This window comes from Ornithodoros turicata, chromosome 9 (genome assembly GCF_037126465.1).
Source record: "Ornithodoros turicata isolate Travis chromosome 9, ASM3712646v1, whole genome shotgun sequence".
Classification (NCBI taxonomy): Eukaryota; Metazoa; Arthropoda; class Arachnida; order Ixodida; family Argasidae; genus Ornithodoros; species Ornithodoros turicata.
In genome coordinates this window covers 1,331,995-1,351,206 of record NC_088209.1, presented here as the reverse complement: position 1 = coordinate 1,351,206, position 19,212 = coordinate 1,331,995, and the positions used below count along the sequence as shown (strand labels likewise).

Here is a 19,212-nt window from a genome sequence, read left to right as displayed (position 1 = left end):
CCACTCCAACAGCACAGCATCAGCAGCCTTTTTCAACGTTGGAGATGAACGATTAAGGTGGCTGGAAGAAGACTTCTTATCTTACATTGAGACCTGGCGAGCGTCCTGTACGCACCCACGGAGACAGTTTCTGACTAATGAAACTTACAGGGCCTCGAAACTTACTACCCTGTCCACTGTCGGCTATGTAAAGTGCCTGTTAAAAGCCGCCTTTCGCTTTGTGTTGACGAGGAAATTTTCTAGTGACAAGATCGAAATCCTCTTTTCTGCCACGAGGCACGTGGCTGGCAGCAATGACCAGACAAGTGCTGCGAGTGTCCTCTCATCATTACAGAGAATTCTTGTCACAGGGTTGGTGAAGCCATCACAAAACGCAAACGTTGTGACCAGTGGAAATTCTGCAATGTGCACTCCATCCTTGTGACCCCTTCCGAAGCCTACATCAACATACTGCGACTAACGAAGCCTATGTTCCAAGATACCAGAAGAACTGTCAAGTCTGGCACATGTAAGCTGAATTTTTATTGCATAATCCAAAGGATATATAAAAAGAGAGGACTGGTGGACCCTATACGTATGTGGAGGACGTGCTGCTCCAGGCAAATAATTTCTTTCGTTTACTGCAGTTGCGCGACCTCCTGAATTGAAAGGAACCTGAACCTGCAGCAATGTCTGTTATGGCTGGATGCCTTGTTCGCACAGTGAAGGACAACCTAGAGTGTGACAAGTGCTGCTCTATGGTTGAGGCTCCAAGAACAGACGCACCTATGAATGACATTATTCCTAGGTTAGACAGGGGCGGGCTCACCTATCCGACGCCAAACTTTGTTGGACTAATTTATGTACTGCACAACGTCACTGTCGAGTCGCTGAAATACTTAGAAGCAGAGCCGCGACTGATGTGCGCTGTCCGGGAGGCTTTCTTGCCACATCTTGCGAGGAACCCTATCTTGCAGTGCACGAATTCAGCGTACCATGCACACGGCCTCGCGAACTTAATATTAACCAAATTTCTGCACCCCTTTCTTTCGAACAAAGCTCGGCAACTCGCAAATAAAAAGGACGCGTTCCGGCAGTTTTATTCCACGCCACTCTCGCGCAAGACGATCGAGTTGAACTAATGGGAGTAGTTATCTTACACGAGTCGGAATATGTACATCGTACCGTCGAACTACGGTAAATATTGAGATCGTACGTACGTATTTATGTATCGTTACTGCAACCTGCTTTCTCAATGTTTCTGCATATAAAGTTGAAGTACTTATAATTTTGCTCCGATGCTGATCTCCATTTCTATCGAAAAATAAAAATACGCACAAAAACATATCTCCGACGAGCTTCATGCTTAGCGAAATGAAGTATCCGCGGAAGCAGACACAACCCAAGAGGACGACGCCCCCACTGGAAGTCTCTAGCAATAAGATTTTTAAATGCCGGAAGTAACTGGTCCCTCATCCGTTATCCCACCGTCTCCTCACACGAGAAAAAGACAGAAAAAAAGAGCTGGGTTTGACGCACCTTGGCTTGAGGTATGGAAAAAATAAAAACCCTTCCTTTTCCTTCATTATAATGCACAGGGCCCCTCCACAAGCAAAATCAATTCACCTGAAACAAGCAGAAAATTTTGTAGATGTATTGTTCAGAAATTCTCATGCATGTGAGGTATAGACCCGTCGTTCTTCCGGGTAGGCACACAACTTCGACAAGAAAACATCAAACCAAATCATCCCCGGTGACTACCTCCCCCCCCCCCCCCCCCCCCCCCCACACACACCACATTCGACTTGTGCAGAACTGTGCCGAAACTCGCGAAGCTCTGAAACTTGGCAAGGTCCCAACAGCATCGCCATCCTGGGCCATGTAGGGAGCGCCATATGGCAAGTAAGTGAACTAAGTTCGACACACGCTTTCAATGGGGAAATCGCGAAGCTTTCAGGCCTGGTGTAATACATGGAGGCCTAGCTACATGTGACCGGTTGTGACTCTCTACCAATATGCCGTAGTGTTGGTTTTAATTTCATCCGGCCAAACTCTTCTCCCTGATTACGTTCCCTTTAAGAGGAAACACACTCAACTAAACAGCACCCAAGGGGGCTGCGTAACGGCTTCTCTATCGGTAATGTCGCGCAACGCGTCCCTTGTTTCAGGGCAGCCAAGTTGAATACATTTACGTATCCCCAAGGGCAAATGTGTGCAAAGCGGCACCTCTTTTGTGGACAGCACGCGAAGTGAAGAACACGGAGCCGTCGAGCGTGCTTGTGAGTGAAGGTGTTCCTCGATTTGCGTTGTACACATGCGGTGGTGCTTGCTGGCAAGGAAGCAGCAACAGACATTCGGATGAGATGCAATTGCACCAATCCAGCACGGAAGTACATTATGTATGACATCACGACAAACAAGTCCGTCTCTATTATGCGCTTTAAGAAAGGAGAAAGCCTATTTGAACAGACAGTCACCTACAGGAACCAGGGGCTACCAATTTCACAGCTGCCTATTAATATTGAATACCATGTATGCGGAATAAACGGGTTTACATTTGGAACATTGATTTTTTTTCTAGGAGTGAATATGCACACCAGAAGCAGAACCAGTTAAAACTGATATGAACCGTTATTGTTTTGCTCCGGAGCAGAACCGGTACTGGACCGTTTGTGATAGAACCGGAACGAAAAACGTTTCGGTTCGACACCCTGTGTGCCACGCTTTGACATGCTGGTAGACGCTGTGTCATCGAGTACCCTACATCAATGAAGTGTGTCCGTTCACTTTCCTGTATCATACCATCACACGAGGGACACCCTGTCAAATATCGGCGGACATGGAATAAGAAACAGGTATTCTATGAATGTCTCGGTGCAGTAGAACCTCGTTAATACAAACTTGAGGGGACCTCATATTTGTATCTCAATTATCGCAACCTGCATTCCAATGCAAAATTCTGACTCATAGTACCAGTAAGACTCATACAAAGCGGGTTTTGGCACATACTCGTGCAGGGTAGTTTGTTTCAGCCACAAGAGAAATGCCTCCTACGGACGTAGGTGTGCAGCTTCCCAAAGCCTTTTTCTACTCGCTGTGAAGTCATGGGCCTTCACTCAAATCCCGCGTTGACGCTGGTTACACAGAACACTGCAGACACAGCGAGTTCCACATTTCATGAAAAGGACGCATGGAGCACACTACTTGTATCGACACAATGACAACAAAAGGCAACTATCAACCAGACTCCCTGCATATTCTTGCAAGGCACATTCTGCTCTTAGCTCTCCCTCTCGCACAGAATCAACTCCCCCATGCAGCAGCAGTGCCAGCACAGAGCCGGAAGGGTTCAGCTCGATGTTCGGCTCCGCAGTGACCGAAGAGCGCATCACAAAGATCGGCAGGAGGAGAGTGAAAAGTGCAAATTAACTGGAGGCAAAGTTCAAATTAAGCGGGTTTCAAAAGCATCGAAAATATAGCGGGTCGAGCAAAAACGTGAAAATTGTTTGAATTAACGTGAAATTCGAATGATCCGAGTCTGAATTAATGAGGTTCTACCGCGTTGCATCCACTCCTTTTTGCTCCTAAGGTGTCACTCAAATGTGTGGAGAAATGTGACACCTTCGTCTTCCGTAAACTTATGTCCCAAGCTGTAGGTATGTGTTCCATGAACTACAAAAGTACGCACAATGTGCGCTCATCCTTCGAAAAGGGCGCTATCCCTTGCAACGGGAGTCAATTACAGTTGTCAGCGCACGCAGAGGAAAGTACGAATCAAGAACAGGTGCAGAAAGTTGAGCTAGTTGGTGGAAAGGCATACTGTGCAATCTGGGAACGCTGGGAAGAAGGAAGCACATCCAGTGTGAGCGTCCCGTGTGGTTCTTTCTGTCCTCCTCCGTCAGTGTCCCCGAATTGCACAATACGAATAACATTAAGTAACTTGCACCATGCACTCCAATCGTTGGCGTGCTTGGCCAACGTCACATTTGCCACTGGATCCATGTTTACGAAATAACTAGCCATTAAAATTTACCGTATATATTCTGCAAGTTCACAGTGCTCCACTTCATGTCGTCCTAGTACATGGACTTCCAAAAGCGCCTTCTCTTCTTTCTTCCTTGTTTGCGCTTTTCCCGCCTCCTGCGTGACAAAACGGAATTAAGGGTCCGCTCTTCGCAAGAAGCCACCTCAAATACACAAAGTACATTCACTCTATGACAGAGCATGCGTATCTGGAAACTGTCACGGTACTGCGACAGCATCCGCAAAAGCAATTGATCCTTACGATGAAGGCAGTGCCGGAAAACGAAACTGTGAAACGCTAAAAAGTTGGCAGAAGTCAGAGGGTATGGTACGTATGGTATACGCACATCTACAGCATCGTTCCGTCACAAATCTTAGGATCTATCTTGCTTATAAAAGTTTCATAGGCTACGACCACAACTGTTCTTAGGGAAACTAAGCACAGGCGGCACAGGTGAACGCTAAAACCTAAATCTCCGCCAAAACATTCGCCGGACCCATACAATAGGTGATATGGAAACGTTGTTTCAAACGGTATTTAACTGGCGCAGAGTATTACTTACAAAATTAGTTGTCTCGCAATATGGATCTCAGGACAAAATGGAACGTGCAAACTCGAAAATACATTTATAAACAACCTCGCAATACAATAGTCCGTTTTGAATCACCATTTTTGTAACAAGTTTCAAAAATGTCGGGGGGAAGCGGCTGTGCTGGTGATTGGTGTCTCATTGAGAGTGATCCAGGAGTTTTCACAGAGCTCATTAAAGGTTTTGGTAAGGTTAAGCACTTGGTCTTGTGAACATTAATCGTTATTTGCTCTGCAATAGAAGGCTTAGACGCACGCGGATTGCGTAGCATTGTGCTGCGTCGCTGATGACGGCAGCGATGATTTTCTAGCTTTTGAGAAGTAACTCTACTGTAACTGTGGTTATTGTTAGGTGATATCGCTTATGCTCACATGAGCAATGTTACGCAACCTTTATATCCACGAAGAATGTTTCGCAGGCGTCAAAGGAGTCCAAGTGGAGGAGCTATGGAGTCTAGACCACGAAAGCTTCGACAAACTCAAGTGAGTGTCTTGGCGACAATTATATTGACCTCGACGCGCGATTCTATTCTACCATAACATTTATTCTCAATACAGGCCCGTTCACGGACTGATTTTCCTTTTCAAGTGGTATCGCAGTGAGGAACCAACAGGACCTGTTGTGCAGGACAACCGGCTAGACAAAATTTTCTTTGCAAAACAGGTAACCTATTTCGTCGTAACGCGTCCCCATTTTAATTATCATTTTGTAGGTTATCAACAATGCATGCGCTACTCAAGCCATCCTAAGTGTCCTGCTCAACGTCAAGCATCCTGACATCACACTGGGAGATACATTGTCATCTTTCCGCGACTTCTGTCAGAGCTTCGACGCAACGGTAAGATTGTTGTTATTTCGGAGGTGTTGGTCATGTTCGTGAGCTACAGATTCTACAGCCACGTTAGCATTAGTAAAGTTAGCTGCACTATGGAAGCTAAAGGAATGCTGCTAAATACAAGGGGCCCTATCCTCGTCAAAGCTAATCGACCTCGATTACTTTACGTCACCAGCTGTAGGGTGGGGCTGCCACAAAATACTCCGCCCTTAGAGCCTGCCCATTTGAATGGAAATTTATCCCTAGTTTTCCTTCGCAGCCTTTCGACCCTAATCTTGGACCATGACCCTACGTCATTTTGACGTAACCATGACGTAAAAGATTAGCTTGAAAGCTTAAAAGTAATATAGCGAAAGAGGGTCGATTACTTTGTGCAGCGACGGTTTTAGTGATGACTTCGCATCGCACGTGCATTTCCATTTATTGTGTTGTATAGAGCGAATGTGCTCGTCACAATGAAAAATTCGTATCTTTCTTCGTTTTTGTTCAATAATGATAGACATCAGCGCTGCACAACGCACTTCAGCGCGTAAAACAGTTTCTCCGCGTGGATCGCCGCCTCGTATGCATGAAAGTGGCACACTTTTCGAAGCGTCGTACAATCAGTGTTCTTGCAATACAGAGGTCTGCACACAGAAAACTCATTCAAAGTTCACTGTTTCTTGAGTAAAACTATCAACGATCATTTGCGGTACCATTACCACCCCCACTGGCTCACGAGCAAAAGAAGCATATTGAAATGCGACTTCCATATCATCATTTCGCATATCAAATGCACGAACACGCGGAAGAATAAAAAAATTAGCTCGAGCTCACGATTTAAAGCACAAACCGATTTCTTATCAGCCCATTCACGGCTCGTGCCACACTGTCCATTCGATCCTTTGCATGATCCTTCGTGGGGGTTTTGTCACCTGCTGCCAGAGTCGCGTGCCATCGGCGCCATCTCACGGCCACATACCGCAATTATAAGTGCCAAGTACAATCACGGTGTCACACAAACATTGCCGTCTTGCGCACCTGTACGTCACGAAAAATGACAAACAGCAAAAAACGAAATTACGAGTGGGCTTTTTCGCACATTTTCCACGAAACTCAGTTTTACTTTAGTTTTACGGAAGAGTTTTCCGTTTCCAATATCAAAGAACCGAAGCAACGAGGCAGGGCGGGCAAATCACAGTTGTGGCCTTCGGGTTGTCAGGAGGAAGCACAGATAAGGCTGGTCGCATTCCAAGATAAGACGTTGGGCCGTTGGTTGATAAAAGGTGTCAACCGCTTTTAATATTTGCACCTTTTTCGATTGCACGACAGAAGACACCTAGGGCCCTATCCTGGTCAAAGTAATCTACCTCGATTACTTGAAATTTCTTCTGTCATTGGTGCACAATCGAAAAAGGCGTGAATATTAAAAGTGGTTGACACCTTCTATCAACCAATCGCCCCACGTGTTATCTTGGAAAGCGACCCGCCTTATCGGTGTTTCCTCCTGAGAATCCGAAGACCACACCTGTGATCTGCCTGCCCTGCCTTGTTGCTTCGGTTCTTAGGTGTCGGAAACAGAAAACTCTACATGCGTAAAACTGTATTTCGTAGAAAATGCGTGGAAAAGCACGCTCGTAATTTCCTTTTTTGCTGTTTGTCATTTTTCTTGACGTACAGGTGTGCAAGACGGTAATGTATGTGTGACACCGTGATTGTACTTGGCATTTATAATTCGGTATGTACCTGTGAGATGGCGCTGATGGCACGCAACAAAACTGACAAAACGATAAAAGCGCGAAGGATCATTGCGAAGGGTCGAACGGACAGTGTGGCGCGAGCCGTAAACGCGTTTATGAGAAATCGGTTCGTCCTTTAAATCTTGAGCTTTATTTATGAGCTTTTCTTTATATTTTTCTGTGTGTTCGTGTGCTCGATATGCGAAATGATAATTCGCATTTCAATATGCTTCTTTTGTTCGTGAGCTGTGGGGGTGGTAATGATACCGCAAATGAGCATTGATAGTTTTACTCAAGAAACAGTGAACTTTGATCGATGAGTTTTTTGTATGCACACCGCTACGTTGCAACTGATTGTACGACGTACGGCTCGGACGACGCTTCGAAAAGCCCGCCGCTTTCACGCATACGATGCCGCGATCGGCGCAGAGAAACGGTGTTACGCGGTGCTTTTTTCTCATTATTAAAGACAAACGAAGAAAGACATGAATTTTTTGTTGTGACGAGCACATACAGACTTTATACATGTACAACACAATAAACGGAAATGCACATGCGGACCTATCGCGAAACCCATCGCCGCTCAAAGTAATCGACCCTCTTTCGCTAGATTACTTTTCAGCTTTGAAACTAATCTTTTACGTCATTGTTACGTCAAAATGACGTTGGGTCGCGGTCCGAGATTAGGGCCGAGAGGCTGCGAAGGAAAACTAGGTATAAATTTCAATTGAAACGGGCGGGATTTAAGGGCGGAGTATTCCGTGACAGCCCCGCCCTACAGCTTGTGACGTAAAGTAATCGAGGTCGATTACTTTTGACGAGGATAGGGCCCCTAAAGTAATCGAGGTCGATTACTTTGGCGAGGATAATGCCCCAGGACAGACTTCTGCCACTACTTCTTACCGGTCATGTGACTTTCCGTTGGGTATTGCTGTTCTCCAGCAAGTACCTCCCTTCCTATCATTTCATGCAACTGTTCCGACGATTTGCTGAATAGCGCTACAAAACAGCGCAACGTTTCCTACAAACACTTCAAAATTAGCGCTGACTGGAGTTGAGCTAGTATCAATATTTTCGGCTCTAATATTAACGATACGTTCGTGTTGGCCAATGAGGAGGCCCTTCAGCGATGACGTTGCGGAAGTTGTGGACGGCACGGCGACCGCATTGGATCCGGCGGGGCTGCCGTCCAAAACGTCTAGTCATTTTTCGTTCAGTCAGTCGATAGAACTTGTTCGTCCGCATGCTGTCAAGCTCCAGAGGTGCCATGATGGCCGGAAGCGACCACCAATCTTGCGCAGAATTATGGCGCTAGAGCTGCCTCGCAAGTCTGATAACAATGAGCTCCGTTTTTGTGCGCCGTTATATGTCGGAACAGGTCTTGACGCAAGATCCGTTAGTCATTAGAAGGGTAGGCAGGCAATTAGGCCAACAAAAATACCAAAATAGGCAATACGCGGCAAAAAAACAGCGGCATGGCCGAGTGGGTTAAGGCGTCTCGCTCGTTGGTGGCGTGCTGATTGGGAGATGGGGGGTTCGAATCCTCCCACTGGCTGTGCTGTCTCAGGTTTTCTCTGGGTTTTCCAGATACTGTCCAGACGAATGTCGGCACAGTTCCCCCTGAAGGCGGCCAAGGTTGCTTACTAACCCCTCCCTCTGTCCCCCACTCCTTCCTGCTGTCCTCTCTACATCTGTCCTCATCTGTACACCGCTCATAGCCACACTTGCCTCGCGGCGCTAACGCGAAAGTGAAAAAAAAACAAACAAAATAGGCACGTCAATCCTGTACGCTCTTTGGCTTACTTGGTGTTTCAAAATCAAGGAAAACTTGCTCTTCTAAAGGCTACGGTACCATACAAACCTTGACGTCCAGTACAGGAATGCTGTGGCAGTTGGGAAACACGCCGTATTAAATAATACTTTTAGTTTCTGCCCGCGAAGGTATTGAAAGGCCCAGAGAGGCCAAATCTTTGGATCAAATGGACGCAAACACGCAATAACGAAATGCAAAATGTGGCGCGAGTCTGAAAGCCACACTCGCACTTACGCGTCTAAAATAAAGGCTCTTATGTCGTCTAAAATTTTTTATAAAGGCTGCAGTTCGATAGAGTCGATAAAAAGGCAGGCAACCCCGAAAATGTTGTACTTAGGCGTTTCTAGGCATTTATATGCAAATGCCTAAAAATCCCGATTATTGGGTAATAAAATCATTAGGGACACGAGATATACCTATTGTAGCATTCTCCTAACTGCGCGTAATAATGTGGTGATCCAGTGGGTGCCTTTGTGCAGTTTACTGTTGACGATTCTCGGTAAATTTTTACTGGCTTGCGCTTGGACGTTCGCTCGATATTTGCGATGTAACACGGAACATCTGCCGCTTAGCAGGGTTTCGCTTCTGACGGGGAAAAGATGCTCGTAGAATTCTTTAGAGAGAAGCTCGAAGATCCCGATCATTCAGTCGAATCTATTGGCAATTTCAGCGACGCCGTGGCCACCTGGTGGCGATATCAAAAGCTGCGAGTGGATGTCCAAGAGTGCTTCCGGATAAGTTTCTCTCGCTTATGGACAGAATGCCAGCAACAAAAAATGTATCCAGATCGAAAAGAGGAATGTTGAACTACTAATTTCTTATCGGCCTCTGGGAAATACTCCGCGCTTTTTTTTTTTATGGTTTCCAAATCAAGAAGAACGGAACAGAAGCCCCATGTGTCGACCCATTGCGCGACTTTCATGATAAACTCTGTCACCACGATTTCATCTTAATATTAATCTTAGTAATACAGAACATTTCTTTGGCAGAGGGGTAGAAATCCAGAGAACCGGTAGAGAAGTATGAAGGGAGTTGCCTCAGGGCGGGAGCCGCCGATTTTTCGAACCGAGACTGCTCTGCTTTGTCGTGTTGACGTGTATGCATTTTCAGACCTCAGGCAAGGTAAAGAATATCACCATCGTCATAACGAACCCTGAGACTGGGGAAATAACGCACAAAACACGAGTCTCAAACACAGCTGAAAGTTTATTTTACCCCACATAGGTATATACTGGGACTATATACAGGGTGTTTCGCAAAATGTGTCATTCAGAGTTTATAAAAAAAACGGGGCGACGGAAAAATACGGGATAAACGGCATTTGTGTGGCAACTAAAGTTGCCACTTTGCAAAAATATTTTCATTTCATTTTGATTACAAGAAATTGAATTTCTTTAATTGAACCCCAAAATTTCCCAAGTTAACCTAAATTTTTTTCTATGTAATTAGAGAGCCCGTAGCAAACTTAGTCTCCGTTCTGCAAATGGAACTGCACAAAAAAAGTCCCGAAATTGAGGCTTCAAAGTTCCGGGTATTCAATGGCGCGCCAAATCAGTCGCAAAGATGCGCAGAGGGGAGGACATGCTCCTGCCCTCATCAAGCTAGAACAATTTATCGCCGGACCGGCGTGCAACACAGGACGTGCCGATAACAAGGCGGGTTATATTCCACCATACGTTGATAAGCAGCACAAAAAAAAAGAAAAAAAGATTTCGCCTCTTTTTCTTTTTTCTTTTTTTTTTTTCCACCTTCTATCTTTCGTGGGGGCAGGAGCATGTCCTTCCCTCCGCGCATCTTTGCGACTGATTTGGTGTGCCGTTGAATACCCGAAACTTTGAAGCCTCAATTTCGGGGCTTTCTTTGGACAGTTCCATTCGCAATATCGAGCGGATTTCTGGGTGGATCTGACTAAGTTCGCTACGGGCTCCTTAATTCTGTAAAAAAAAAAGTTAGGTTGACTTGGGAAATTTTAGAGTTCGATTAAAGAAATTCAACTTGTTTTAATTAAAATCAAACGAAAATATTTTTGCAAGGTGGCAAATTTAGTTACCACACAAATGCCGTTTACCCCGTATTTTTCCGTCGCCCCGTTTTTTTATCAAGTCCAAATGAGCAATTGTAGCACCAAACCAAACAACCAAAGCACTGTATACAAATGACCATGTAATGTGTTTCAGTGTCCGAGTCAAACATTCTCTGTGCTTCTTTCAGATGAAAGGCCTCACGCTGAGCAACTCTGATGTCATACGGGGTGTACATAATAGTTTCTCCAGGTAAAATACATTACAATCAGTTACACAAAGTTGTGACCATGCAATCTTTTCATCAGGCAGCAGATGTTTGAGTTCGAAATGAAGCAGAGCTCAAAAGATGATGAGGTCTACCATTTCATCGGATATGTACCCATCGACGGGCGTCTCTACGAGCTTGATGGCTTGAAGGATGGCCCTATTGACCTTGGTAATATCAAGGAAGCATTACACCATAATTTAGTTTAGCATTCGACCAATTCGATCACGGTAGGAGTCTGTCATCGTGCCTACTCAGAAAGCACGATGCAAAGAAATGACAAGGGCAAAAGGGACTGACACAGCACAAGCGCTGACTCGAAGGCTGGAAAAGATTTACTACTGAAGGAAAACAGTACTTAAAATGCAGTTCTTCACCCATTGTTGTAGCTTCTGGTAGGACATACAGAATAGCCGCAGATTATCGTGCAGTCACAATTTTTTTTTTATATAAAAAAATCAGCTTCTAAACACTCAAACTGGTTTGGGAAAACCGTCTTGATTACGTTTGCATCATTGCATAAACATGGGACAGTGTACCTGAGTGAATTTCTGCCAGTGTTGCACACTCACTTGATGGACTGGGTGGGCTGTCCCAGTTCACAGAGGAGCATATCTATCAACCCTCTTGCCGCTGTCATTGTTGAGCGAACCATTGCCTGTCCGAAATTCAGCACACAATGGCAAACGCAGGCTTTAGTTGAAGACCGCCATCCTCACAGTCCTCGCGCTATGATTGACATGTGCATTGAATTTTGCAGTAAATTACTGGCTGACGAAATCACTTAAGTTGTTGTTCTACTTGCTGTTGGCATTGATGTTGTTGATATATATTGTTGCTGCTCCATCAACTGCACCAGTTGTTTTAGCTGTCAGGATGCTTATACTGCACACACTATGCTACCAGAAATTTGTCGAAATGTGTTGTTGTTCCATGCTTGTGACATGGTGTAGACATGCATAGACAGTTTCTCGAGCCACATCTCAGTAAAGACTACCTTTTCCCTAGATAAAATTTCGAAGTGATTGATAATTCTATGACTCCTAGGAGTCAGAAAAAGCGCTCAACAACTGTACCACTTGTGTTCCTGGAGGTACTGTTGCTGTAATGCCACTCAACCGCAGCACTTTTCAGCTTGCTTAGTATTACTGTCCTGCTGTACTTAGTGTCCAGGTGCAGTTGTACTGTCTCGTTAATGCTGTAACAATTCTGTCTTGGTCTCTGTGCTGCACACATCCATGATGCTTAGTATTAGCCACACTGAATTGGCCAAAGGAGGCCCCGTGCATTTCCCACTACAAACATGGGATTTTATGCGAATGAGGGCTGCTGAGTAGCAAATTTGAATCACGTCAGTACAGCCCGTTCTGGTTTCCATATTTACCACCTCTGGAGAGATACACGACATGTTCGATGGTTTACTCTGGAAGAAACAGCTCTTATTATTGGGATAGTGTTATCTCCCTCACCAGTCAAGGGTGCGACCAAGTGCTCGACTATGTCCAGTGAAATGTTTTCCTACGAGGTGTCATTTAAAGTAAGCCCAAAATGTGCCGTAAATGGATTGCTTCGGTACCAGATAAGACAGGCACGGTTATCCTTGAGTTTGAGGAGGTATTAGGGACAGGAAGCTCAATGAACTGATACTATCAATATTGTTGCACCACCTTGCTTTCGCTTTAATTCTAAATTCTTCGTGGTTATTATTGTATCTGTGTCTGGCTTCTGGTGGTATTCTAACAACTACTAGTGCTACTTTTTTCTACTATCCCTGTGTGGTTTAGCAACCTCCTTTCGTCGGACTCTGAGCGAGGGCGCACAAGAAGCGGTCAAGCTGTTTTCTGTGAACGCTCCGGAACACGTTGTTGAACTTTTTTTTTTTTTTTTTTTACAGTGGGATAGCTCCTCAATATCCCTGTCAATTATCGTGAATTTGAGTCAGTTCAGCACGCACTTCGCATTGGTGGGCTAGAAAAGCGACCTTTACTTTGAAAATTTCTGAGCTGAGTCGATAAAAACGGACATAGCGAACTTTACGTTATACGACATTCACATCAGGAGGTGGCAAAAGCCTAGTGCGACCAAATGTTGTTGACTGTATTATTTGGTGGCATAGTTTTGTATTATAATTTATTCGCACTTTCTCTGGGACACCATGTATAGTGTACTAGTACTGACATATACTATTTGGCATAGGGTCAAATCTAACCAGTGTTTTGCTAAAGATTAAGTGCAGCAGCGCTCTCTTGTGGTTTCTTCTTTTTCTTGAAAATGAAATTCTCTGCACCGCAACGCATATAACGACCACCCGTTAATGAAGATATACAGGGCTGTTTTAAAGGAGCAGTCTAGAGGCCCACAACTTTTTTTCTGTTTTTGGTCAGTATGGAATGTTAGGCGGCCGAAAACAGTTTTCCCACAATTAGTGCAGCCGTAGCTAAATTGGGACGCCTGCAATAGCTCCCCGAACCTCCTGCGCGCGAAACACCCTCCTTCGCCTTCACGATAGGCACGTGATGAGCGCCACCACACACGTCACTATGTGACGCAAGTGGTGAGGACGCTCCTCATTGGACTTGGGATCACATGATCGAGGTGAGCAACATCGCCCAGGCCCGAGCGTCTGCTACCGCTTGGGAGACTCCATGCGTTCTCCGGCTTTGTGATGTACGAAACGGAGGGTTTGAAGGCTGTCAACGACACAACCACGATTTTTTGGGACCGCAGGCACCACGGGAAGAACGAGTGGTGCAGCCCGAAATTAACTGCGTTTGTACAGCAAAAACCCCGTGCTTCTCGACAGTGTGCAGCCTGTCCGACAGTTTTCACCGCGCAGTTGGTTCAGTGGCTAACAGGTGGCGCCACAATACCGCTTCCACAATACCGCTTCGCAATAGCTTTCTGCTGCTGTGAATTCTGAGATTGCACAGAAGCCACGGATATATTACTCTTGCGATCGTAATCTTATTTTCTCAGGCTGCGTATATGCTTCTTCTTTTAAAGAAAACATGATATAAATCATATAAATAATAGAAGTCAACAAGAAGCAGCTAGCAATGTTCGTAGCAGACGGTTTTTCCTACGAACGAATGAGAGGCTCTCTACCACGAACGTCACACTAGAGTGGGTGTGGTCTGCAGTTGGAGCGCTCCGGCCTGTCACCGCGGCAGCGATTTTCCAAATTAATTGCACCGTGGTGATACAACTTTGGACAGAAATATTTTGTGGGAATGCTTTTCACATACTGCTTTACAAGATGACAAGAGTTTTGGGCCATGTTAGATATCACTTTAATGCTCCTTTAAATGTACAGTGGTATAATTGCAGAATTGATCTCTCCCCTCAGACAGTTTCCCTAGTTCATTCAGAAAGTCAACCTGTCGCAGCAGATATATAACGAGATTATTGAACCGAAATGTTAGTTATTTTTAGCGTGCATGCCACTTGCAAAGTAACTTGGAATGGGAACAATAGTTTTTTTTATTTTTTATTCGAGTGTTGCAATGCTCCTTTAACTGCAGTAAAGGAGAGTTTTTCCTCATACCCACTCTTGCGTTCAACTCTTGCGACGAATAATATGTGCTGAATTAACTCTTGCTGAGCCTGTCAACGTTCATCAACATTTTTTTCTTCCATTCAATATCCTTTAGGACCAATCCCTAATGGCACAGACTGGATTGACACAGTGCGACCGGTTATTGAAACAAGAATAAAACAGTAATCTTTGAATCACATAAATGATTCTCCCAGTTTTTAATTATGCATTTTACGCAGATACAATGAAGGTGAAATTCACTTCAACCTGATGGCTATGATCACAGATCGGAAACTTGTGTACCAGAAACAGCTGGACCAGCTGAACAACCAGTTGGCTGTAAGTGGGATGTCTCCTTCTTATGACTATGATTCTACACACAAAATGGGTGTTGAACCAAACTGAATAGCGATTACTGTAACTTCACTCGTACGAAGTGAGGGTTATCAGTTTTAAAAATATTTTTGCCATTTCCTACCTTAGCTGGTAATAACGAACCCCCTTTGTATATAACCCTCTCTGAGGGCAACTGACATCATTCTAGCTTTGTTCATTGCTCAGTAGGGTCAGTGGTCCCCTGGAATGGTATGCCTTCTCTTTTCTTTATTCTCACTCGTTTTTAAGAACTGTTTGCCATCACTTGGAAGCTCAGTCCAGGGTGTGTGCCAACTTGGCGAACCTGGGAAAATTATTGAGGAATTTTGATGGGACTGGAAAAGTCGGGATTGTCAGGGAACTTGCCAAAGAGGAAGCTGAAGTTGGGGAAAATCATAGACAAGTATCGTCACGATGTGCAGTGAATCGCGAGTGCTGAAGATTGGTTGAACAGCTACGCTGCAGCAATGTTGCCGCGAGTAGCACCTCACCAATACGACAAGCTCAGAGGCAGAAAAGTGTCGCTAGTTTCTCGATAGACGATCTGTTTTAGTAGGGGTCTGTATCAAAATGTAGAAGCAGACACCAAGTTCCCTCTTGGCTTGGTCAGTGAATTCATTTGAAAGAGTCGATGAAAACATGGAAAGGTCAGGGAATTTGAAGGCTATAGTTGAGCCCCTGCAGCCCCTGCAATCTTGCAGTCTTGCAACACCCTACAGTCCCGCTTGACAATTGCTGATACAGGCATGGAAATTCGTATATCGAGAAGTTACCCGTCAAAAAGAACTCGTTACAAGTTAAGTTACTGTGTGCAAAATATAACTCAGTTAATAACGCAGTTCTTCAGCCTGAAATGTAACTCGCAGTTACGAAGTTACTAAAAAAGAGAACGAGTTACTTCCAAGTTACTCCGGACACAAAGTAGCACTACAGAGGTGCAGCGCGCATGAGCAATTCAGTTAGACCTTGAGTTGCCTGCGGGGGAATGCAACACGCTTAGGTCGTTTTCTTTTATGCCCAACAATTCGAAAGCTTTGCATCTTAGTCCTTAGCATAGCGGCTCTTACTTCCTGAATAGGACATTGTCGTTGATTGAATATCACGTTTTATGGCATAAAATGCCACGAAAGAACCGGAAGGAAAGCAAGAGATTTATGTGGATGTGAGTGAAGAGTGAATTAAAACGAACTTGGAAGTTAGCTTAGGTTACTTTGGCAGGTTTACCCGAAAAAGCAACGAGTTCCACCGAAAGTTACCGTGAATGCAAAAGTAACGAGTTAAGTTACAAGTTACCAAAAAAAAAGGAACTTAGTTACGGTGACGAGTTACCTCGAAGTCTGCGTAAATTATGGATGCAGAGCACTAACAAAAGTTTCGTTGCATCCGAACGAGCCCGTCACGTGACATATGCTCAAGCAACCGAACCAAGCAAACTTCCTCGGAAGCCCAAAACATTTGGGAGACTTCTTTATAGCTCCGCAAAAGCAAACGAGGAAAATATTGTTATTTCGAAAACTCGTGCAAAGTGAAAAAAGGAAAAATCTCTTTTCATGAGCATGACAAAGAATCCATGGCAGAAGGAAAACGCAAATGTTTGAGCGAGGATAATGTGCCACTACGAAGTTTCATCTTATGGGTGTTCTTCTCTCAGCATTCAACATGGTTTGCAATAACCATTTCTTATGCTAGGGCCTGGCCTTAAACTCTGAACGTAAACATTACGATGGTCAGAGTCACTGTGAAAAATAGTATGGCCTGTACAGTGGTGTCATGTTTGGTCACGTGACACGGGAAAACACCACTGGAGTTACAGTAGGAGTTGTTGAGGTATGCGTGCAACTATGAGAGGAAATTGTAAAGACACTCACCCCATTCGGCCCACAGTATAATGCCTGTGACACATGCCCATGCACATGACCATGTCATGTGGCTCAAAGGTATCGTAAGACATTTGATACAAACTTTGAAACCACCTGAGGAACAGAGAAAAGACAGCAGTGAACTACTACTGTTTTAAAGTTTTTACCATATCTCTTGGACCGACCAGCCCACACCGTCTCATTATTTAATGTGCCCTAAGACTCGAGCCATTTTATTTTGCTCCAAGCACGATGTGTGTCTTTCTTTTATCTGAGAATGCGGGGCACTTGAAAGGAAAGTTTGCTACGTGAGGTGGAGAATTTTTTTATAAATAGCTGGAAGCACTGATCTAGGGGAGAGAAGGATTGAGATCATCGGGGAAAGAATGGCAGCTGGTAATGCTGGAGTTATGGAAATCATATTTTTGTCACTCACATCAGCCGCAGGGGAACTTGGTCCGAGTAAATTGGCATGTGCTCGCCATTTCCAGTCAAACTAACTTTCCACATTGTAGTGTCAGGGAATGCGGAATAAATGATGCGACGCGCATCTGAACGTTTATTATGTGTTTTCCGACACCAGTTTTTTTTTATTGATTTTGCTACGGATATCTGAACAGCCCACTTTTTTTTGCAATCTTTTTCTAAATCCTCCGGCAGTACTTTGAGCCATGTACTGAATGACCCACGAGTATTTCATTTCTGTCCTACTCTTCATCTTGTTACTTCTTTCTGCCTTTGTTCACTTTGTGCTCTCTTCCCAGGCAGGTGCGATGGAAACGGATGAAATTCAGTCGGAAATTGGCAAGCTTCACATGCTCATTGCAGCGGAAGATAACAAGAAGGCACGCTATAAGGCAAGCTCATCCAGTTTTCTCATTTGTGCGACACATTACAGACGCACCTCTTTTATTCCTCCCATTTGATGCCATCTGAGTGAAAGGTTTCTACGCAGACTAATGAGTATAATTTCGTCAAAAGTTATTGGGACGCAGTATACATTACAATTAAAGGGTTTGTCTCAAGTTATTCCGGATAAGTGTAAGACGCAATTATTTGCGTGGGTGTGAAACTGCATTCCAAGTTTCACAGCAAATGCCACAGCAACAGCCTTAGACACTAGCCTAGCTCACGACATGTGCTAGTGAGGAAGACTCTTAGTGGGAATGGCCAGAGCTCTGATGTCATAGCTTGACAAGTGCTATGTTTGTTTGAGGGTCCGCAAGAATCATTCTTTTTTCCTCAATATTCTCGTGTGCGTGGAATGATGATGAATGTTTTTCGCCATTACTGCTGCATGGCCTGCATGTGCAGCATGAAATAGAAACACCGATGCACGAGCTGAAATGGCGTTCTCTGCTTAGCGCCGAAGCAAGAAAGAGTCCAGCATAAATTTGATTGTAGCTTCGTAACGGAATCAAAGTTTCAAATTATTATGACAAGTACGGGATTAACAAAGCGTGTACCATAATTTGAAGTGAACTTGCTTTTGCATTTTAGAGCCCCTTTAGTCTGTTTTCTTTTTTGTCGCACGACCTTTAACATTCAGGAGTCGTCAGCCACACTTATAAAAACTATTATCCAATGCTGATGTATTCTCTCGTGCGATACCTGTAACTTATAAATATTGTCACAAAATATCGAAGCCATGGTCATAGACTCTGTATCACGTACCAGACACAATGACGGCTGAGCCTCAAAAGGTCCTTGTAAGACCCTAAAGTGGAAATCATGTGTCACAGAAGAAAAGCCAAAGTCAATCTAAGACATTTGAGCGATAATTGGCATGGACACTGGCGGGATTTACAAAAGGACTGTAGGCCGAAGACAGGGGTCCTAAGAGCAGCACTGCTCTAGAGCCCTGCAGCCAAGTTTGTTTATAAATAGGGCTTCTGGTCTCGAGCGATTATCTTTTTCGGGGTTCGGAGACTCGCAGATTTCTGCGCAAATTCTTCAGGCGATGCCAGTGAAACGAGTGAAACTCCCTTCTCCCGTCGATGGGGGATGTCATGTCACCACGTCACCACATGCAAGGCGGCGCTATACGCGACCGGAAACCAACGCCGGAAACTGATGATGCGCGTGGCGATCGCGCTGGGAAAGTTGGAGAGTACTCAGGAAACTGTCCTGTTGGTTCCGTTTACGCGGAGGTTCAGAAATTTTTGTTCCGATTAATGGAAGAAAAATTACATTGGA

The 19,212-nt window shown here is 44.6% G+C and overlaps 2 protein-coding genes across 4 annotated transcripts in view; one reads left to right on the top strand and one right to left on the bottom strand.

Annotated features, from left to right (window-relative positions):
• Positions 1–4,508, bottom strand: part of LOC135368048 (centrosome-associated protein 350-like) — a 168,599-nt gene extending 164,091 nt beyond the window's left edge. For 2 of the 3 annotated variants that reach the window (XM_064601126.1, XM_064601128.1), the window contains exons 1-2: positions 4,265–4,508; positions 4,013–4,119 (exon numbers count right to left, since the gene is read on the bottom strand). The gene's annotated coding sequence lies outside the window, so the exon portion shown is untranslated. The remainder of the gene's footprint in view (positions 1–4,012; positions 4,120–4,264) is intronic. The other variant, XM_064601127.1, reaches the window with a different exon arrangement.
• Positions 4,509–4,668: 160 nt separating this feature from the next.
• The window catches only part of LOC135368050 (ubiquitin carboxyl-terminal hydrolase isozyme L5-like), a 29,355-nt gene continuing 14,811 nt past the window's right edge, over positions 4,669–19,212 (top strand). Inside the window, exons 1-9 of the mRNA XM_064601129.1 lie at positions 4,669–4,778; positions 5,011–5,074; positions 5,150–5,255; positions 5,305–5,430; positions 11,170–11,231; positions 11,288–11,418; positions 14,898–14,964; positions 15,022–15,121; positions 17,781–17,873. Coding sequence (XP_064457199.1) covers positions 4,694–4,778; positions 5,011–5,074; positions 5,150–5,255; positions 5,305–5,430; positions 11,170–11,231; positions 11,288–11,418; positions 14,898–14,964; positions 15,022–15,121; positions 17,781–17,873 — 834 coding nt within the window. The 5' untranslated portion in view covers positions 4,669–4,693. The remainder of the gene's footprint in view (positions 4,779–5,010; positions 5,075–5,149; positions 5,256–5,304; positions 5,431–11,169; positions 11,232–11,287; positions 11,419–14,897; positions 14,965–15,021; positions 15,122–17,780; positions 17,874–19,212) is intronic.